A 23,548-nucleotide genomic window follows, 5' to 3' on the forward strand; every position below is an offset into this window, starting at 1 on the left:
CGACTTCGTTCTTTTATTCGCTATTCCCGAGCGCAGTTCTCGGATTTTTAGTTTACAGGGTTCTGTTCCGCTAGACTGTTATCCTAATTCAGGTTTGAGCCCTCATGGTTGCAAAATCTAAGTTATTTATTATCCCCGTGGTGGCTGTATTTGCACGGCATACTGAGTCACGAATTAGTTTTATTTTAGCCGATCCTGTGGTGGGATGGAACTCAGCTTCTGATTCTTTTGTTCACGAGTGGTTCATGAAGCTGAATAACCGTACTAAGCCTATGGTTTGCTGATGGTTCAGGGTGCTGTACACACACAGGTGTTTGGGTTAATTCAAGAAACCATTATTAAGTCAACCTGTCGCTTTATCCCAGCCAGTCAAGAGACAAGCAGTTAGAGGCCTTAGCTAAACCAGTCTTTAGGATACACTAAATTTTATTTGTAAAAAATATTGAGATAGCTAGAAAAAAAATTAAACTGTATTTCACATTTTCCATCTGTATTCTTCCATTCCAGCTCTGGATTTTCCTAGTACATACTGTAGAATGCGTAGAACAGGATTTTCTACTGTTCTGTGAGAATTTTAATGCTGGTTACAGATGGCAATAGACCCTTTTCACTAGATCTTTGTGTAAAAGAGCTACTCTTACTCACTTAAGCACAATTTAAAACTTCTGTGCTATTGCTTTCCATTGTCAACTGTTCGCATGCCACAGTAAGCCACCAACTAGTTTTCTGTGTTGTGGAATCCCACTGAATTATCTATGGTTCTGTGTATCATGTGAACCCAGAAGATTGAACAGGGCTGGCTATTCATTATATTGGAAGTGTAAAAATGGGTGAGGGGACTCTTATTCATATGATAAGTTCTTGTCATATTTTTGCCACATTTTGGTTTGATATCCATATGTTTGTTAATATAGTACAAGGTACAAAGATCAATAGAGTTTACAGATATGAATGTATTTGTGAATTACATACCAAGAACTTGGAACTTACCTTTACAGGAAGAATTAATAGATTTAATGATGAGAGCAGCAAAACAAAACAAAACAATAACCTCACTGTTCAAATCTGGAAACACTAAAACCCTAGATTTACTGTCTTGGATCACAGATGTGTGTTTACTTTCTGTATGAGTTGGCTATTTATTGGTGTAATGGAAATACTGATCAATATTTCATTTGATTAAGGTTTAATTGCTTAAAACTAGGGTGAATTATATTTTGTATACATGTTTCTTTTTTTGTTTTCCTTTCTTTTTCCATATATGAAAGTATTGTTTTTTAAAAAGAAAGAAAATAAAATTGTGTTATTTTAGTAAAAAAGTATAGTTAAGATAATCATGGGTAAAATGCCATGCTAAACAACTATTGCGTTTTTGGCTGGCTTTGCACAACTAAACTTTGCGGCTTACCATGACTTTCAAGCCTGAAATAGCAATGGGAGATTTCCAGATATCAGGACTTTTAATTCCTAGCAAAGTTTGTAATCACCTACAAAATGAATTTTGTAAACCTACAGTGATGGTTGTTCCTGGTTTAGGTACATGGTAAGCCACAAACCTTTGTTATAGTGCAGTACATGAAAGGTAAAATGGAAGCATGTATGTTTCTTAACTGAACCTTTTTGCTTGGTGTGTCGTCTACACAGCCTTATAAATATGAATTTTCTTTTAGAAAACAGAAATTGAACAAGCTTCTAATTCCAGAAGCTAATTCTAAATTATTGATATCAAACATTACGCTAAGCTATGGTTTATGAAATAAATTATAAATGACTCATTCACAGCCATTTGTAATTTATGCTGAACCATGAACTATGGTTTAAAAGCCAGAATTGCTAAGTTCACACAACACATTTGCCAAAAGTAAATGAATCACTGTATGGATTAATGCAATTTGGAAAGTTAATAATTGGCTTTAGAGTTCTTGTCATGCTCTTTAATCAAAATACTCCAAACTTGATTTATTCAAATGTTGTGTGACTGTCACAACGGAGACCCTTGTAATATAATATATACATAGGGGGTAGGAATGGTAGGTAAAACCAGTGGGACATTGAACAGTATTTGGTAAAGTGCATTGAAAGTAAAAATCCATGGGACATCATTATACAAGAGCATGACAAGAAGGTAAAAATCCATGGGACATCATTATACAAGAGCATGACAAGAACTCTAAAGCCAATTATTAACTTTCCAAATTATACAAGATGGTAATTTCCATGTCTTCTTAAAATTCAGCATTTGATAATGGGTGGTTTAGTTGTATGAACATGAAAACTGAAAATTTCTAGTTGTTATAGCTAGGAGCCCCCATTGAACTGCTCCATATTAAAACTTTTCCCCAATTTTATCCCTCCAAATGTGGGAGGACTTGCAAAACTCTTAAACAACATCATTTTTATAGTTTCAACATATCTGAAAGATGCTAGATTAGGGAAGGCTGAATTAGAATCTACCTCCAAAATTCAACAGGGTATTCATTTGCAAAGTTGCTGTTATAGTTTTTACTAGATGACTTAGTTAGCATACCAAGAACATTAATTTTTTGGTTGCCTACAGATGGGTTTGTATTGGGCCTTTCACTGATTTAATTCCTTTATTTACAAATGCTCCCCAAATAAACTTCTCACCATTTCACAAAGAGCAGTTCTCAAATTATCTATTGTAGCCCTTTTCTCTCCCATTTCCCAAGGTTTCTTCAGTTGTGTCAGCACAGTACTTGACATTCAAATTATCTTTAGAATATTTGCCCAGTCATGTGATTTCCAGAAGATGAAAAAAGGAGTTTCCACAGCATCAATTTTTTATTAGTTTCTTCTTTCCTGTTGTTTCCCCTTCCGCTTCTGCCATTAAGTCTCTTCCCCTTTCCTTGCAGTGTTGTAATCTGAGATAGTTAAGTCTGTAGCCAGAAACTCATATTTCTTTATTTAGTCATGAAACACCCAGTTTGTAGTAATCACTAACTTCCCCAATCTGATGCCCTCTGTGGTATGCTGGTGAATTGCTGTTATCTTACTAGTTCACTTAAATGTATGTGCGTGCACATGCATATCTAGAAAGATACGGTTGTATCTTGACTAGTATAAAAGAATGAGAATGTATTGTCTCTTCAGTTGAATGACTAATGACTAACTGAAGCTTCTTTCCCACAAAGGAATCAATGGGATTGGTTAGTAAGATTCTGTGAGCAATTACAACAGGTGAAAAGTAGGCTGAAAGGGAAAAAATGAGGTACATGTTAGTCTGGCCTTGGTATATTTCTGTGTCTGTGCATGTGTAATAAATTTATATTTTAAAACAAAACTTAAACATACCCAGCGTCTTGATCGATACCTTCAGCAAGGTCAGAGTATCCTGAGATTTGCAACTACCTGACAAATAATTAAAGGAGAGGGGAAGGGAAACGACAAGCTGGAGGTGATGGGAATTGCTGTCCAAGATATGCTGAATGTCAGTTTATGAAATATTGTTTGATCTGATACTTTAACTGTCAGTTATATCCACATCTCTATATCTGCAATTAATTTATGTGGCAGTCTCACATGCAGTTTATGGAAGTAAGTTTTACAGTACTAAGCAAAACCAGGAGCCTATTGTGAGAATTTGTAAAGAGTGGGTTGTCCTTCAGCATTGCCTTTGATTCTAAAATTGAGATAGGATAATTTTAAAATCCAAATCTAAAGTAAGATGGCAACTTTTTAGAGGATTTTACAATTGCTGTCATAACCCAACTCTCCAAATAATAACCACTCAACCGAACCTTATGTTAATTTTATTATTTCTTATATAATTTCACAGGGCTATTTTTTGTCTTTTTGACACTAAGAAAGGTTTATATCAAGAACTGGACATTTCATATAATTATACATATATATGGACTTCAAGAAAATTAAATTCAAAAACCTGGAATCATGATATGGTTAAACTGTACTTTAATCATATACACGTGACATAGAGTCTTTGAATAAGTCTTATGACCAAATTGTGTTTATAGACATGTTTAAACTTACTTTGGAATTTGCTTTTGTCTATTAGCCACTGCTAATAATAATGTATGCTAGAACCAAATGTGGCAACTTCAAAATTTCTGAAATGTATGAAAGGAACATTGAAAACATATAAACTGCAGCAAGATACAAAATCCTTTAGACAGAATCCAGATAGTTTAAGCCACTGTCCCAAACCCTATCCTACAAAAAGAACAGGCCAAGTAGTCTCATTATAAATTAAGGAACTAGATGCAATAAGTAAGTATGGTTGGACTGAAATAATGCCTGGTAACCACCTAGAAGTTTGAAAAATAATATTTATATCCATATTAGGTGGTCAAATGTGGATTTTTCTCCTTTAATTGCATCCTATCAACTGTCTTACAAATTCAGCAAAGCAAAACAGCACCTGAGCTCTATTGTTAAGAAACTTACTCTCTTGTTAGATATAGTGCTTTTAGGTGGTTATTGGTTATAAGACTTTTCTCCATCATACATGTAACCAGTTTGATATAGACGGCCAAAGTTTGAAATGAAAAAAATCAAACTAAAACCCTCACTTGACCTGTTTACAAAAAAGTGTGTAACTTTACTCTGAACAGATAGGCCCTTATGAGATTTCCTCACATTTATGGCCAAATACCACTTCTGTCAATGTTTATTTGTTTTACAGGATTTCTGTGGGGCTCTTGAATATGAATCACTAAAAGGAATGGAAGTTAAAGCAGTTCATCCTAAAAACTGATTTAACTACCCTGCTTTCGCAAATGGCATGTAGTTGACCTTTACAACAAACAACAAGTACATTCAATACATTTATTTTCTGCAAGCTCAAGTGAAAGACCAAGCACATTCTACAGCAAGTTATTATTGCAGAATTTCAAACAAATACAGCACTGGAATATTCCCCATCTCTAAACACATCAATGTTCTATCTTCTAAAAAGCCACATCCACAAAGTAAGGGAAAATATTAGGCATTTTTAACATCTTCAAATACCCAGACTCAGTGATAAAGTACCTCTTTCCCTCCCTTTTACAGCACAATAAGGTAGTTCACACAGAAAAAAATGTAAAGTGTGCTTACAGAAAATCTACAATGGAACAGGGAAAAAATGGGTCAATTAACTGCACAAAAGTACTATGAAATATCCATCTTATTTTAGTGAGTGTAAGTTCTTAAGCTTAGTCGTCTTAATATGTTTGTAACCACTACAAGTAATTTCTTCATCCTCTCAGACAAGCCTTGTTATCCACTTAGAAAATGCTATTTTTACTGAGAGGAATGAGGCTTACTTTCAATGAGTATGATTGCTGTGGTAATGTTTATTTCTTTTTGGCAGCCTGAAACAACAGTGTGCAATCTTAAATACCCATAAAAACATTTGAGATGTTAGAAAGCAGATGTAAGTAGAACGATTACTAATTATATAGCAAAATCCCTCATTCCCCAAATCTTGTAAGCTACTTCAAAAAGTGGCCTTTTAGCACAAAAGTGGTAGTAGTTAGGATAGGGCAACACATAACTGTAAGCACACATGAGAAGCTGTCCCCATCAATTTAGAATGTTTAATCAGCAAATTTATTCACAGAAGTCATCTGATCATGCCCAACATTTGCATACATTGCTTAATAAATCAATTATTTAGACTAAAACACTCAAGCCATTTATGGCCATGCAATTCTACCTTATTCAACATGTTGGTCTCCAGATCTCTGGGACTGTAACTCCCATGATTACTGACCATCTTTAAGATTTATGGGAATTATAGTTCCAAACATCTAAAGGGCATCTGGTTGAACAGCTCTGACCTAATATTAAAGAGACTATGAGGCTAGCTTTTAGCTGAAAGTTACTTAAACCAGTGCATTTTTTGCTTAGTCCTATCAAGTTCAAGTGAAAGTGAAAACTTCATATTGTTAAAATTTAGATGGTTTCTGTCAAAGCTGACTGATTTAGTTCTTCAAAGTAGCAGCAACAGCAGAACTCTAAGACTCAGCTTCAAGAATTAGAAGGCATTTTCCCCATTATTTAATTTAAAAAGCAAAATGCAATGACCGACTTCTTTCAATGCACAGAATTTTTTTTTCCAGGATTCTATCTAAAATTGGTACAGTAAAATAATATATATATATACACCAACAAAAATTATTCAAGACCCTAGAATTTCCATAGTCACTCAAAACAGTGCAGTACAAGGCTTTGAGACTACTGTTAATTATATGTGTTTCTGTTTTCATTTCAATACTTCCAGACTTGCAAGGTTAGACTGCACTCTCTTTTTTATAAGGACAATCTTTTAATTCACCACTTAAAGGATTTTCTTAAAGCACTATGTACTAACAAGTAAGTCTCATTTGTTAAAAAAATAGCAACTATTAGATCTTTCAGCAGATATGAAAGAAAACCCCAATGTATAACAAATAAAAGGCTGTCTTTTTTTCTGTGACAGCTTTTGGGGAGTATGAATTTCACAACTTTGAAGTGAGAAGGCTAAAGGTTTTTAAAATGTTCCCTGTATTTAATTGTTCTTTAACTAGAAATCATTCAAATAATAGTATATTTTTCAAACAGTGGATATGAAGCTTGTTATGATCCAACACGAGTTGTAGTGGTTCTTTTGTCAGAGAAGAAGCTTTTGAGAAGAAATACCTGCCCAATGCTAACTACAAGTAGAATGATGGCTTCTCCTATTGACCAATAAGCCACTCGTGTATTTAAGTCTTCTGCTCTGCTGCGGCCTTGTGCTTCCCTCAGCCGAAAATGTGTCTGGTAATCAATGACAGACTTTAGAGCTTCATGAATTGAAACACATGCTGACTCCATCTAGAGACAGAAAAACAGAGCACTGATGAGTAACACAGACTGAAATCTAATCATTACTAATAAAATGAAAAATAGATTCTTAGGTAAGAAAATTATGGGAATATAAATTTAAATCCATATTTAATCACAGCGTGCAAGTATAACATGTAGAGTTTTACAAAAACCAAAAGGGAAGGATTACATTCTGCAGAATGAGAGTTATCATTCTCATACAGAATTAATCTAGTTGCTCATACTTTTCATTAGAACAAAAATAACCAACTCTAAAAATATTTCTGTAATGAAACAGATGAATAATTACCAATACCTACGTCTTCCTATCCATATAGAAACTGTATGTCAGTCAGATGCAAGAACATTAGAGCCTGATGCAAACTATATATTGAAAACTTTTGAATTTTAATTCTAAAATTGAAACTAATAATTTTATAATTGAAATCCTAAAATGAAACATGAATACATATGATGAACTTTGTAATCATATGAACTATTTACTTGCTCAATTGGACTTCCTCATTTCACCTCTCTCCCCTGAATAACTCAAGAAATTTCTTCCAATCCTCTAAAATACATTTTGGAAATGGGGTGGAGAAAAGATGCAGGAGAAAGGACTGAGCCCATCTCTGTATTGCTGACAGAAGCTGCTCTGTTGGTGGGAAGATTGTTACTAAAGCTGCAGTCTCAGAGTCCTTGGCCAACAGTGATGGATGCTACAAGTTGTAGTTAACCAATATCTGGAGATTTACAGGTCTTCCAATTGGGCTACAGTAAAAACCACATACTTTGGGGGATTTTTTACACACAAATAGCCTAGAGGTTTTTTTTGGGGGGGTGCCTTTATTCTATTTTTTGTTCCTTCTCAGAGGACAGCTGGTAATAAAGTGTTCTGTATTAGAAGAGGGGACAATCCAGCTGCCGAAATCTGATGTTTTCACTGTCTTTTTATCCCTCCTTTGACTCATGTTAGCACCATTATTTTACCTCTCATATGTAACTACACAGTGGTCTGCACATTGGCAAACAAAATATTGAACTGTCTACTGCAGTGGAGTTTAAAATTAAGATTTACAAATCACTCAAGCATATCAAGCTCCAATTTATAATATTTATACAAAAATATTTGGTAATTTATTCAAAAATATTTGGTAACAAAAATATTTGGTATTGTAAATGAAAAGATGACTAAATGCCACCCTCCCTTGTATTCTCATTGTTGATCAAGTGAGGAATGAATGTAATTCAGTTAACTAGGTGTACAGACATGGAACTAGACAGAAATAAGATTTCTGAAGTCTTATAACCTGGTTCTAGTATACTTTGGGATGAAGATATTATTGTGTGTTCAAAATTCACCCTACCTGAGTGAGCGCAGTGACTCTGTTTTCACTAGGAAAGAGAGGTGGGTCATCTCCAACTTGGAAGTCGAAGTACACTGTTTTGTGTGTGAAAGTTGAAAACTCATTGCTGAAACAAAATTTGTATGTTCCATTTCTGGATGCAGTAAAAGTAAAACTATCATACTGTTTCTTCATTTCTTTATATAGGACAATACCATCTGGATCTTCTAAGCGGCAATCAACATCATAGTGTCCTCCAGTAATCACCTGTGGAATAAAGAAAACTGGTATTTGGAACAATAGTCTCTGATGCTATTATTCTTGTCAGTTAAAGAAGCATCTTTAAAAAGCAAATATACTAAACATAGCAGATTGTTAAAAATTTCAGGAAGGGAAATCAATATATTACAATCACAACTAAGTCAAAGGCAACCTAGAAACATTTTGTTGCATTTCAGATGTTCTTGTACTTGCAGGAACTGCTTGGCCAAAATTATAATTGATGGTCCAAATTATAATTGAAAAATAGCCAAATAAGTTACCAAGTAACATGAACAGGCAGGACCTAAGAATAACCTTCCACTCAAATTGTGAAACGGTTATTAAAACCATTAAGGTCACAGTTTTGAACTTCTTTCTACTATAGATAAAATTCTGTCATGTAATATCCGAAACTAGATGTGCATTTATTAAAGACTGACATAGGCTTTCCATTTTGGTGGAAGGAAAGAGAAGTAGATGACCAGCAGCAAGGTATATAGATTCCATTACAGCAGCAGTGGGTACACTGTTGGAAGACATGAAGGGCCAAACTGGGGACAGATGATCCTGAAAAAGGTCTATCCATGCAGTCACTAAGAGTCAACACTGATTTGTCAGCACATAATCAATGAAAAATTAAATATAGAAGAAAAGGGGAAGATTAAAACATGCAACACTTCTGAAAAAGTATGTATGATTCATCTTCATTTTCTAAATTCAGGAAGGCCATTCATCTTGTACTTGCAGAAGCACGATTAATTCCACATGTAGGTAAAACCAGAAGTTTGTACTAAAAGATAATTTTTCATGAATAGAAGGTCCCTTTCCATTTATGGAAAGCTTTTGGTCTAGTAAAGAGATATTGGTATGAAGGAACAGGGCAACTTTTGTTATTTTTCCTAGCAATCATTAACATTCTTTAAAAATATGGTATGAACAGTCATGGGACCTATAAAATAGATTTTATTTATTTAGTAAACTTGTCCCCACCCATCTCCCCACAATGGGGGACTCTGGGTGGCTTACATCAAATTAAAATCATAAATACATGAATAAAAGTTATTTAAAAAATTGCTTTGAAGACACCAGCAGCTGGAGAGAAAACAAACAAAATTCATCTCCACATCAACATATGAGAATGTCTTCTTAATACAACTCCACAAAGTAGATGGTCCTTATGATAGAAACCAAATCCAAACCATTATAGTTTGTAATAATGCACTGATAATGCTAAAGCTTAAGATTAAAGTATTGCATGGTAACATTTTACATCATGATATAAAATGATCAAGCTAGACAACACTCACAAGTTACATTCAGCAAAAGAAACAAACTTCTGAAAGCTCTCATTAGTAAGCTCAAAATATATTGGACAAAGTTTTTAAAGATACCTTTTGTACATTAAGTATTTCCTTCATCTTAAGTATTACACTTTGATGAATGAATACAATTCATTCCAGAATACAGTAGGTTATCCACACATAATCCATGATGAAACCAAGAGAACCTATGTCAACATTTAATATCTACTGCTGAACAAGTGGCATCAGAGTTATGAAGCCTGAAATAAGGAACATAGAATATCAAGACAAAAGGATGGGGATACACAGCAAGATTAACGCTACGGAATTCTGACATCAGCATTGCTAGCATTTTTGGAAACACTGTAGGTAAGGGTACATTTTTAGACTCTTGCAGTTGGGACTTCAAGATAGTGTTCTAGTACGAATTGTTCATAATCATCATATTCCATGCTAATTTACCCTCTCTTTCGGTTTCATAGTCCTTCCCTGAAAGAGTTAGCATTCCTTTCCCATTAAGAATGCTCGGTCTAATGAAGGTTATTTTTTCTTACCCACTCCTATTGAGAATTTATTTTCAACAGACTTTTCTCTTATCTGTGGTACTTCCCTTCTCTGAGCTGCACTAGGATTCATATTCTGGGTAGAAGGGCACACACAACAAGCCTTTTTCAGTAGCAGAATCACAAATGTGGAACTTTTCACCAAGGGAAATCTCCTTGGTTCACTTTTTCAAGCAGTTAAACAGTTGTATACAATCCGGATTTTAATTTTACACATTTTGATGCTATTTAATTTTAATAATGCCATTAGATTTTATTGTATGGAAGGCAGAGAGGCAGAACATCTTTCTGCTCACCTGGTTAAGAGAAAATGCACTTTAACATTGCAATAAATGAATTTAAACTCTAACAAAGGAATATTGCTCATGTATAAAAACAAGGATAAACATCAGGTCAATGAACCTCTGATATAAACATAGTAAAGACAGAAATTAGTATCTGGGGGAAAGCAAAATAATAAAGGAAAATTAATTCTATTATCTTCTCAAGTTCCTTATACACTTCTTGCTTCAGGATTTCAGATAAAATTCTCTAATAAGAAACTTAATATCAGGTAGTAGCATTATTTCCATACAAAAAAATGTGATGTTTGCACCAAGACGATCAATGTTAGTGAGCCCCCACAAAAAGAGATAACCATCCCATTCCAAGTAAAAATATGGGAAGCACAGCCAGTTTCATTGGTGAATATTCTACTGGTATGCTACTGCAAGAAACGTTCTTTGCATAAAGAGACTATTAACAATTGAATGAAACAAACATGATATCCAGACAAAATATTGTCCTGAATCCCCATACGTAGACATCACCAAGAATACCAGCCACCCGCCCACCCAAATAACAGGTTAGGTTGAGAAATGCAGAATTGAAAAGCACCTAGTCATAAGACTAAATTATTTCACTGCTCCCCAGTAAGCACCAAATCTGTTTCAGCACTAGCCAAGTCAGGTTCTCATATGTGCAGGCCACAATTCTATTCCCTAGAATGGAACCTGATATTTATTTTGCTTCTTCTGTTTATATAATTGTCTCCTGTGAGTTTTCTGGTATATTTTATTAATTCCTTACTGAAGTGTCTCCCCTTCTTGTAAAGAAGTTTATTTGTTTCATACATGCACCAACACAGATATATGTTTATGTCAGTTAACACTATGTTGAATGTCTTAAAACTTGTATTGCCAAAAGTGCCTCCTGTTGCCTTTCTGACAATATAGATATAATGGATAACATGCAGATGTAAGATGAGTTGTAGGAGTTGTAGGAATTGTGGAAAAAAGGTTAAACTCCCATGTACTGATTAGCTAATGCATGGAAGATACCAATGTATAATGTCAATCTTGCATCATTTGCTAACTTATTTTAAACTAGAATTCCTTATGCTGGGCTTAAGTGCAACTGGCCTAAATAAATCAGAAATTCTACATTGAAGCTGGCATGCAATATAGGTCTTTAAATGCTCAAAGTGAAAAAAAAATAGATAGGATAGAAATAAAAAATAAAACAACAGATGGGGGGAAAGTTGAAATAAAAGCAAGTTACTAGATTTGTCTCCAAGTTCAAAAATCACATGTAACAATGTTTTCTTGCAAATGTTAAGGTCTCATCTTACTAAATTAAACTTTGCTCCTCTATGAAAGAACTGCCTTTATCTTATATGAAATTATTAATCTTTAACTAATTAGAATTTGACTGTTACATCCTATTTTTTTTCAATATATACCTTAGTAATGCTCATGATAATGTATTTGTTAAAATAATCAATGTATGCTTATATTTAATCTATGTAGTCATGCTTTTCCTCCCACCCATAATGATGTCTGATGTCTTGATTCCTCAATTCCATCTCTGGGAGAAATGGGTGGCATATAAATTTAATAATAAATAAAAATAAATAAATATAATATCATTGGATTCTTGAGATTGCAGTTAGTACTATAGATAAAATTACAGTTCATTTTCATTATCATCAGATCTCTACCAAAATCTGTTAAACATCTTGCTCTATGGATAATCACTTTTCAAATATTTACTATTTCAATTTCTCCTAATCTTGATAATTTGAAATATTATCTCAAGTCAACCTGTTAAATGAGAATAACACTCTTATTATTTAGTCCTAATAGTAGAACTAAAAGATGGGGGCATAGCTGGAAGAAGCATTCTACATCTCACTGAGTAGAAGATGAGATAGCAAGATAACTTGATGTTGCTAAATGGGACAGTGCTATGTAGTTTCCTAGGACTGGTGAAGCCAAATTGATTGCATAAAAATAGTGCTTCTTTTGTTTCCACTGAACAGTGAGATGAATCATCATTCAAGTTGGATAGTAAATATATTCTTTATATTTTAGGCAACATATGGTCCATGCTTTTTAATCTCCATACAGCACAGCTCCATTTCAATGTCATATTCTGGAGAAGAGACAATCAGATAATGCATTTTGTCTACAGAGTTTATATTCTAATATAAAATAACTTGCTTTTTTTAAATAAACAGGAATGTACACTGAATCTTGCTTTTAATGAAGATGCTGGTTTGATGACACACAAAAAATTGCTGATGACCAAAATCTGTCTTATTTTCAGAATGAAATTGCTGATGCTGGTATATGTACCCTCTATATAAGCTATATGCACTTTATTTAGCTAATATTGACTGTATATATTTTGGAGCCTATAAAGCCAACTTACTTTGCATATCATTTTCTTCTTTTAGTTGAAAATCATACAATTTAACTTTCTTTGCACAGTGCACAAAGCAGATATTTAAGAACAGCCTTTGCCTGATGGCTTGAAAACCAAATCATTATGCCTGTTATCTATATAAAGAAACACTGGTGACCAGTTGCACGATACTACTGTAAGCAACAGGTTGATCAATTCCACATACAACCATCAAGAAATAAAAACAGCAATGGTAGGAGTAGTTTTATTTGTAAGTGCTTAAAACTACGGACAGTACAGGTATATAATAAAAGTGATAGACTAACATTACAATATCATAGTATAAAATAAGAAGCCTCAAAACTAAAAGGTCCATGACAAATATGACAGATCAGAAGCCCAAGTGAACAAGACGAACACTAAAAAGGAAGGGAAGGCAGATTAGGTAAGAGGATAAATGGAGCAATACCTCAACATAGAATTCATAGCGACTCTCTCCAGAGCCTTCTGTTACATTTCCTGAAATATCCTCCTCTCGCCACCGTCTTTTCAGTCCTACTTAACTGCACTACTAAAGGGGCCGTTTTAAACCCCATTCCTGCCTGACCAACTGAAACCATACAAGAGCAAGGATTCTGCGTGTGGAAGGGCGGACACCCGCGCGCGCACAGCCAAGGGCGTGAACCTGCCTATGTGGCGCTGCAAAAGGGGTGATGTCCTTACCTGAAATTCCAGGGTACACTTGGTGCCCTGCACGATCTCCTCATAGAAGCACTGCTTGGCATTATCAGGCAATTCGAAGGTGATCTCTGAGGCGCGGACCGCCCAACTCAGGTGCAGGAACAGCAACAACCCCGCCGTCAACGACCCTGCGGAGGCACCATTGCCTTGCCAACCCCGCAGCAACATCTCCCAGACGGGGACTCAACCACAAGCACGGAAGGCTAAGCTGAGGTGGAAGAGGAGGCAAAATGAGCGCGGAGGCGAGAGGGGCAAATCGCCAGTCCCATTCGCGCAACCAAGAGCCCGGGGAGGAGGGACTCCATGAAAATCTTACCTGCCAGGTAGCCGAAGACGCGCCGGCTTTCACCTGCGGCGTGGCCGTACGAGAGGGGGAGGGCGAAATGGAACAGATGACCCGGAAGTGAACGGGTTCCACCTAAGACAAGACCGAAGAACTTCCGGGAAGTGATCATTTGTAGACGTGGTGTTCGCTGAGGAGAGTAGGAGGTGTTATAGGATGGGATGGGCGGAAATTAGACAAAGAGATGGGCGTGGTCTAAGGTGCTATTGGTCCTGCGAGGAGAGCTGGCCGTTCCCAAGCGGAGGGGAACGCAACTAGATGTTTCTAGGCGACAGTGTTTACGGTGTAAGCCAACCTTTCCCGATCTTCGGTTCGCCGGAAGTACCATCTGTATAGGCCCGGGGAATTCTGGGAGTGCCTGCCCTCTAGAATGAGTGCCCGCCCCCAAGTTTGGGGTGGCCACAATTCTGTTGGCCGTCAGTACAGCTGTGAGCCCCTGACTTTTTCCCCATGCGCTGGACCAGGGTGTGGGATAAGGATGAATGTTACTATTGCAAGCTTCAATTATGCGTTCATTATATGCTGTTTTTGCCTGCTTATTTTGGTCTTGTATTTATTTTTATTATTTTATTTTGTTTTGATATTTTTTTATTTTTATTGTGCCCCGGCCAGAGGGGTCAAAGACGCAAAGCCACTTGGTCTTGTCAGAAATTAGCCTCTGTTCCTCCCCATTCAGGCTTAAACATCCTCCAGGCACTGGGTGGACTTTGATGGCATCACTTGGTCCTTCCTGGGTAGAGATGGATGGGTGACCTCACACAGCAATTTCATACAGATGTCAGATAAAAGGAGAGAGAGAGTCAAGCCCTGTGGCACCTTACAAGTGAAGGGCTGCAGGCATGACTTCTCACCCCGTCAACATTGATTGAAACTGGCCACAGAAAAAGAACCACCATCACAAAACAGTACCTACCGCTCCCAGCCCAATAGGATTCTGTGTTTGACGGTATTGAAAGCCACTGAGAGACCAAGAGTACATAGCTATAATGCAGAATTTGTTTCCAAGTTGAATTAAATTTTGTGTCATACTTACTTTTGAAATATGAAGTTATTTTGGACATCAAGACACACTGACAGAGCTTAATTAGCCGTTTTTCTGGAGAAGAAACTGCATACTTTCCAGTTGGAGGCATAGATATCCTTGCAGCAGTTACTGTGCACAGAGCTAATTCAGTATACTTTGTGGGAATGTAAGATTTAGTAAAATTTAATAGAAAAACAGCAGGTTGGAAATGAAATTCGATTTTTAAAATGTGTTTCATTCTGTTACAAATCATTTTCCAAAATTGTTGAGCATTACAATATTGCCTCCAAATATGGAAAAATGATCCGACCTGATCATTGTATTTCCAACAATTTTTAGAAAATCAATAGTCCATTTTAGCAATAAGTACTGGAGTATGTTTGTTTATTCAGTTTATGATCATAGACCAATGAAACAAAAGGAAAAGAAAAATATATCTTAAAAATGAAGCATAGTATAAAAAATAGACAAAATAAAAGAACTAAAATTCTTATCCAGGGACAGTGTATTTATGTGCTGGGTAAAAATTTGACTTCTGATCTTTAAAGCAGTGTAACAGAATTTGGCCACTGCCAAGGATATGGAATCTTACTAGACACCCAGCAATAACTGAACATAGAAATAGCCTGTACATCCTGGAAAGTCCAGTAAAAGGGGTGTAATATGCCTATTTCTAATATCTTCATAGAAGAGGCAATATAACAAAACATTATTTAATAATTCTACTGTGTTTGACCCACAAGGATATAATTAGTTATTATAAAGGATTATTTTAAATTTTCCTTCCAGGACACCAGCAAGGCATCAGAATGAGCCAGAATTAAAAATCTGAATTTAGATATTATATATTTCAGATATCTCTCCAGTTTCCATATTAAGATCAGAGCTGCTTAAAAAACGGTATTTGGATAAAGAGGCAGAATTGGTTTGCCATTTGATGACATGAACTTATCATTTTGCCTGTCTCATCATAAGCTGGCATGTAGAGGGCTCTCAAGATAGTCCCAGTGAATGAAGTTCCTTTTCTATCACTGCTATCCAGTGTATAATGGAATTATCACCCAATGGAGGGTGACTCAATCCAACTGGATAGAACATTTTTTTTAGACCAAATTGAAGGCTCAGCACATGATCATCTTTATTTAGCCCAGCTTCCCTTCCCACATCTGCATGTGGAACATCTCAAGTTAACATGAACTAGCAGGATTAGGAGAAGACATTGTTCTGCCACTTCATTCCTTCCCAATTCCATTTAGGATTGCATTGCAAACCACCATTTTTAACACATTCATCAAGGAAGGTAATCTGAAATTTGAAAGGCTTACAGTATTGCAAATTCTTAATCACAATTACACCATAATTCCCTAGAGGGAGCTCTTGAATTAGAATAGTGTTCCAAAGTCTAGATCCTTTTAATGGTGAAAGGTAAATTGCATTCACTTGGTTTTGGAGGGAGCAAAATAATTTACTACTGTTAAAAATATCTAGCACAGACTTTGTTTGATATAAATCCCTCCTACAGCTGACTTTAATAGGAAATGGACCCAGGAAGTTACAAAATATTTTTAATTTTCTGATTTGGGAATGAGCTTTTGAAGAAGCAGAATGAAATGATAATTAGTTTATAAAGAATTTTAAAAATGGAAAGTTTTAATGTACTTAAAAGCATCTATTTTATTTCACAAGATCTGAAAGAAAAAATAATGTGTAGGAAACTGGCTAATTCTTATAGTATTGCTAAATACTTCTCCACTCCTCCCAAATTCTTAGAGTATAGTTTTGTTTTAAGCCATTAAGAAAATTCCCAGCTTCACCCCAAAAGAGGAAAATTTGACCTCACTATTTTGGGGTTGCTATGAGGGTTTTGTGGAGTTGCAAAAGGAACGCTGAGTAATCACAAATAGACCACATTTACTATTTTTAAACATGTTAATAGATGAAAGTAACAGCATGAATAGATAAAACCCCTAAATGTTCATACAGGATATTAAAGAAAAAGAAAATTGTGCTAAAACTTTGGTGAAATAAAAAGAATTGATAGTTGATCTGTTATGCAAATTAGTTTTTTCTTGATTGTGAAGCTGAAGTCATGCTCTGAGATATTTTGAGACTTTCTGATATTATGTTTCTATTCATCCAGAGTGTTTTGACATACCTATCCCAACCCAATGCTTTAAGGGCATACATGGCTTATCTGAAATGTTATTAACAAATATTCTAACCCAGTCTTCCCTAAACTAGTCTTCCATTTTTGCTGGACTATGCTTCTCATAATCTCCAGATGATATGTCCCCAGTCAGTGTATGTTGGATAACAGCATATTTGGAGAAGACCTCCAAGGTATTAAACCATTTCTATTTGCTTAGCAAATAACAGGCTGGGTTCACACATCAAACCACACTAAGCCAAAACCATATGAACCACGTTATAGCTGAGATTAAATGGGAAGACACTCTAAGTACTCTAGTTATTAGTTTACACAGACAATGAACTTCTTACTGATGTACAATTATTAACTATATAATTGCCCATCAGAACTGAAATATCTACAGGTTCATATGATGAAAATTACAGTGAGAACTGAAGAGAATCGGCACAAAGATTGCTGTTGCAGCAACAACTGTGATACGCAGAACAATACCTGCTCCTCTATTAAAGCTACAAAATCTCAGAGTACCTTGAAGATTCTCAGTCATCAGTTCAACACTGTATCATAGCCATGGGATTGAACCTCCATCCCTTTTTTATAGGCATCATGAATGCTACATATATAAAAGGGGTGGGGCTTCAATTCCATGGTCATGGCCACCCTCTTGACTTTTTTTGACTTCTGTTACAGATGCACCGCCTGTCCCCATGATGTTATCAGGCCTTTTCAGAGGACAACATTTCTATTACCTAGAGAAGATCAGAGTTCCCCAGCTCCAGATTCATTGGGAAACTCTACGTCCTCACTGAATGGCAGTGAAGCAAGAAATGAAGAGTACTTAATTGACCTCTCTGTTGAATGATTATCTAACTGATCTGTACTCAGAGGACCTGAGTAGCTATGGCTAGCAGGGATTGGCCCAAGTTCAAAAGAATAGCTAGTAAAGCATCATTAGAGGCAGCATTTCATTGGAAAGAACTTGGGTGTCAGTTATTTAATTCAAGAACTCTGTTTTTCTTCTTTTCTCAAAAGATTTGTTTCTGATATGTATACTATTCCCTTGCCACTTACACAAACCACTTTGAATTTAGGCCTATATGCTAAATTTCATTCAGGAAGATTCTGAATGAACTAATGCATTCTTAAAGATCCTAACCATTTTTTGCAACCATTCTATAGCTACAGCATAATCTTTTAATCTAAAAATGGAACGGGTTTGTATTACACATCTTTTTGTTTTGGAGCAGAAATTTATATTGTAAGTCTTTACTGATTCCTTGAGAAAGACCCATGTGATCTGTTTCACCTGTAAATATAAGATCACAGCAGGTCCATGCTATGGGTGGGGGGGAATGTAAATAGGTTCTAAATCTGATTTCTGAATAGCTAGAGCCCTACCTAATCCCAAGTATGTCTCCCAGTTAACATGAAAAAGAACATGAAAGATGCAAACCCACAAAAGATAAGGGCAGAACTGGCTTCCTCAAGGGTTGATGTAGTTTTCTTCAGCAGCTAAACCCCTGTTCAAAAGCAGACCGAAGAACAGTTGATGTTGGCAGTAAAGGTGTAGCACCATGAAGGGAGGGTTTTCTCTCCATTTTGCCATGCAACTCCCCCCCCCCCCCAAATTTGGAGGCCTGGCATGTTTTTGAAAGTACTAGACCTTACTCCTCTCTGAAGCAGAATGATCTGGAGGACAGCACCTAAAGACCAATAAAATTCATTTATTTATAGTGTTTTTAGGGGTATTTTTTCTCTCTCTCTTTTTCTCTCTTTTTTCTTCTATTTTTAACATAATAATATAGTAGATATTTTGCTATTAAGCTCAACAATACATCTCTTTTTTTTTAATATGAAAACAACTCAGTGTACTCTGCTTGGTATCTCTTATTAGCTGAATTATGAATATAAATCATCTTGTTAATGCCTCTTGTAATTCTCATTTTCATAATTCCATACAAAGTTTCATTGAGGATACTGCCATTCTAATCTCTTAAAGTTTCTAACAACACCTAGTCAGACCACCTGCCCTGGTTCTTTTCCACATAGTTCCTCAGGTGACACAATTTCTGGGATTTAACTACCTTAATTAACTACCTTAAGTCCAATTCACATGTTGTCTCTGTAAAAAATGTATGACTCGGGATAACAGGCAGGATAGCAGCCCTCCTGACATGGTGCTCTCCAGTTATGCTACAAGCATTCTACAACCCCATCATTCTCGCACTGCATAACTATGGTGATTGTAGCACTTGGAAGCTGCCAATTTAAGGAAAGCTGCTCAAATGCCTCCCATAAGTATCAAACTCAAAATGCTTATTCCATCATTTCCCAGCTTTACAACTTTCTACCAGAATGTAGCAGGTACTGATTGCCTGGTGTGTTGTACTGAGCTCCTCTTCCAAGAAGAGGTACTTTAGGCAAAGGACAAGTATGGTCTTCCAGATGATGCTGAAAAATAATACCCAGCAATCCCAGCCAGCATGGCTAATGGTGAGTGATGCTGAAAGTTGTTGTTTAGCAGCATGTGGAGGCCATATGCTCTCCATCCCTGTCTGAAGCGCTTGCCAGTTAATGATGACAGCAACAACATGTTGGCGGACTAACAATGAAGACACTCACTAAAACACATTCCCTAGCCACTGGCACAACCATTTTATGCTCAATCTACCCCTACCGGACACTGCAGTCATGAGCGATAGAACTTTTTTTATCCTATTGGAAAAAAGAAAAAGTAAAACTCTAAATCTTCATGCAGTTATCAGAAATTTGAACAGCCATTTGATTAAAGGCTCAAAATTGATCCTAGTTTATGTCCATAGCAAAAATTGAAAGGGGAGAAGAGAGAAAACAATATTTTTAACATTGGAACATCTAACATCAACTTTCAATGGCTTTGCTGCAGGATGCAGATGAGACAAGGGCAGTGTCATGGGGAACGTATGTAAAATCAGATACCAGAATAGGTTAACGCCATAGTTACAGGGATGTAGAGATGATCCTTATATGAATAGCATCATCATCACATCACCATTTTTAATCCATACAAATCAGCTAGTGTTCTTGTGAGACTCAATATTGTCCTTATCTGTCCTTCAATATTTCATCAAAATGAGATACATGTGTTACAATATCCTCTCAGCTAGTATTTAATATTGCAATCTAGCAGCAGGTTTAAATCTAGTTTTTAATGCCAGATTCCTGTCTAAGGCTCTATGTTCAACTGTGCATCATGCTGTTATCATAAAATAAGAATCATAAATCCAGTGCAGTCCTAACTAAATGACTTGATAGAGGTCATAACACCTAAGACATCAAACTCCCTTTAACTTGGCAGATCTGGAGTTCATGCTCCAAGAGAAGCTGTTGTCCACTCCTATCCCAAAACTTCAATGATATCTTGGATAGTCACTGTTTGCTGTTCCGTTCCTCTGTGCCTGTTGGAACATGATTTGTATCAGATAGCAAACAAGCAAATTAAAAACACATTAGTAATTATTGGCTTAACAATATTCAGGAAATTTGAAAGAACAGAGGGGGTTTGATAAATGTTTCCCAGATTTTATTTGCCACTCAAATGAATGAGCTAATCCATGATGAGTTTGCTTTTTGTACGTTAATTTATAGTGAAATGTACTGTATAAAGGGTTCTTGTGCATGATGCCAATGCAACTTTTTTAGAGATAAAAATTTTGAATAATAAAAAAATAATGTTTTAAAAAGTTTTCATTGTATATCATTACTGCAGAGTTGAAAACTTGTAGAATTAGTATCTTGATATTTGGGTTACTGATGCACAATAATACAACAATTTCTCAATTTATGAAATGTGAGTACTTTCTTTGAGGCTGATGAAAAGCTTTCAAAAGGTCAATAGTCTAATCAGTTCCAAATCTCATGCAATGTTATTTCAGAAAGGATCAATGTCCACCCTTGTAAAAAAAAAAAAAAAAGTGGTGAAGAAACTTTTCCCTTGCAAATTATGTTTGTGGGCTGATTATTTCATTATTTCCTTCAGATGCAAATTCTCTCAAAGAGAGGTATGTAACAAACTTACCCTTGATATGTTGCATATTTTCTTTTCTGGTCCTTTGAATTCTTATGATTATTTCTTCAGCACAGTTTTCCCAACATCCCTAGAGACTTCTCTATGTTATTCAGCTTCCTGATGGCTATTTCCTTTTTTCAGTGAGTAATCTATCTATCAATCAGTTCTGAAAAAAAATGAAGATACCCAGTTCTTGTTTCTGCCTCACAGGACTGATACTGTTATAATCAAAAGATTACCTCTTTTCTTAATAAGTTTTTTTTAATTATTAGAACTATTTCAGTGTTGATCTATGTACTTGACATCCTAAACTAATTCAATGCGCTTGGCAATAGATTGTGTTAATTTTTTTTAGAATTAGAATGTACGTTCTAATTAAATCTTGCTCTTGCTCAACAGCTTTATCTTGCTTTGAGTTGTCTGAAATTTTTCTTATCTACACAAAAGGAATTAGCCAGTTTTGACACAAGCTAGTTTTGACACAACTTTTGACACAAGCTAGTTTCACATTCAGTTATAATTTAGCTAGTTTTCTTTAACATAACGTGTTAACTTAGCCATTCGACCTTGTAAACCATAATATATGGTTAAGTGTTTTGTGTAAGCCCTGCCAATTACAATTGATAATATATTAAGTATTGAGTAAACAGCTAAATACAGTCATAATGTAAATCATAATAGAAACATAATAGAAACACTATCTCTATCAAACAGAACATTATCTATCAAATAGAAAATATGTGCAGTTATTTTATATCTGATTCTTGAAACTCATATTATTTCCATTCTTTAAATTCTGTACACATTTTTATGAGGACAAATCTTATTCATGAAAGATAAATACACAGAAACTAATCTGAAAATATATACATTAAAGTAGCCTGTTCTCCTTCTTTTTGATAGAGTGGCTAATTTTATGGACATGGGGAATGCAGTTGACATATTATACCTTAACTTCAGCAAAGCATTTGAAAATGCCTCCTATGAAATCCTAATACAGAAGATGACAAAATATGGGCTGAAGTATGTTACCATTAGATGGATATAGAGCTGCTTCAACAATTGTATTCAATGAGCATATGTCAATGGCTCCATACAGAAGTGATGAGTAGCATTCTATAGGCCTCCTTTCTAGACCATTTTCTCTCATATTTAAAAAATGGTTTATTTGTGGAATTTATGTGCTACTTTCCATGTGGAAATACCTGTTGAGTCTCCTTTAGAATAACCCTACCCTTGGTAATTCATATGTGGCTTGGTTCAATAAAGATTTGTGTATTTATTTTAAAGCCAACCTTCACAGACAGTATAACTTCAGAAGATTCAATAAGAAATTTAAATTCAGGAACATGTGTGCATGTTTCATACTAAATGGATTCTTCTTCAAGTTTTTACAATATATTTTTAAAAATACAACAATATAGACAACACACCCACCCACCAAATAAGCATGAGAGATAAGCAGATAAGCATAAGAGATAAGCATGATAGTAGGGCATTGCATAAATGTGGATAACTGGCTGATGTTGGGTGATGTTTATCTGCATGTAAGACTGGTCTTAGAAACCATTGTTTGGTTTGTCTACTCCCGATTTAGAGTAGTTAATGAACTTAGCATTAGGGTTTGTAAAACATAGTTGATGAAAAACCAGCTAAATGTAGCCTATTTAATAAACCATGGATACACAAGCCATACTTTAATGTGATACATGAACTACCTTAAAGTATATGAGAGGAATCTCTAGAACTCCAGGGGACAATTTTACTATATTTCTATAGCAAATCCATTCCTACCCATTATGAATGGCAGAGTTTTAGCTGTACTATGTTGTACAAGTATCTGTTATTGCAAAGATGGAGCTATTGCACTTCTGGTCGCATTGTGTCACTTTTCCAGGAACTCTTATCCTACTTTCTGTGAGGAAAGCAAGAACAGACTGTAAGCAGAAACACTGGTAGAAAACTATTTGGAACCTCAATGCACAGATGCTGCATCTTCCTCCACTAGGCTGCAAACCTATCTATGCTCCAGGGGTGCTTTTAATGCTAGTTGAATTCCAGCTTCCATCAGTCCCAGGCAAGTAGCCAGTGGTAACAGGATGAGTGATACAGAAGTTACATACCCCTACCATCTGCTAGCCTTACCTATATGGGGCATCCTTCTGAGTAAACGAACACAGGCATCTCTGCTACCAAATCACATTCTGTCTTCTCCAGAATTAAAAGATAGTTAATCAAGAATACGGAATAAGTTTATATTGAAACTATTGGTCTGTGATTTCCTGTTATGTTGACTTCAGGTAT

The 23,548-nt window shown here is 35.6% G+C and overlaps 1 protein-coding gene across 1 annotated transcript; it reads right to left on the minus strand.

Moving 5' to 3' along the window:
• Positions 1-4,789: 4,789 nt before the first annotated feature.
• On the minus strand, positions 4,790-14,153 carry TMED7 (transmembrane p24 trafficking protein 7). Its single transcript, XM_007442090.4, has 4 exons — positions 13,997-14,153; positions 13,663-13,888; positions 8,172-8,417; positions 4,790-6,813 (listed from the first exon to the last, which is right to left on the minus strand). The coding sequence occupies exons 2-4, from the start codon at positions 13,846-13,848 to the stop codon at positions 6,577-6,579; spliced, it is 669 nt and encodes a 222-aa protein (XP_007442152.1). The 5' UTR covers positions 13,849-13,888; positions 13,997-14,153; the 3' UTR covers positions 4,790-6,576.
• Between the last annotated feature and the right edge of the window lie 9,395 nt (positions 14,154-23,548).

Source organism: Python bivittatus, unplaced genomic scaffold (genome assembly GCF_059951505.1).
Source record: "Python bivittatus isolate LINGU-HERP-01145 unplaced genomic scaffold, Pbiv_v1 ctg000850_np1212, whole genome shotgun sequence".
Classification (NCBI taxonomy): Eukaryota; Metazoa; Chordata; class Lepidosauria; order Squamata; family Pythonidae; genus Python; species Python bivittatus.

Excerpts from the sequence above, each read along its gene's own strand:
- TMED7 (XM_007442090.4), bottom strand. The coding sequence starts at position 13,848 with ATGTTGCTGCGGGGTTGGCAAGGCAATGGTGCCTCCGCAGGGTCGTTG. Across the intron at positions 8,418-13,662 it reads AGTGTACCCTGGAATTTCAG|GTGATTACTGGAGGACACTA; the intron begins GTAAGGACATCA and ends TTTATTCCACAG. Across the intron at positions 6,814-8,171 it reads GAGTCACTGCGCTCACTCAG|ATGGAGTCAGCATGTGTTTC; the intron begins GTAGGGTGAATT and ends TTCTGTCTCTAG.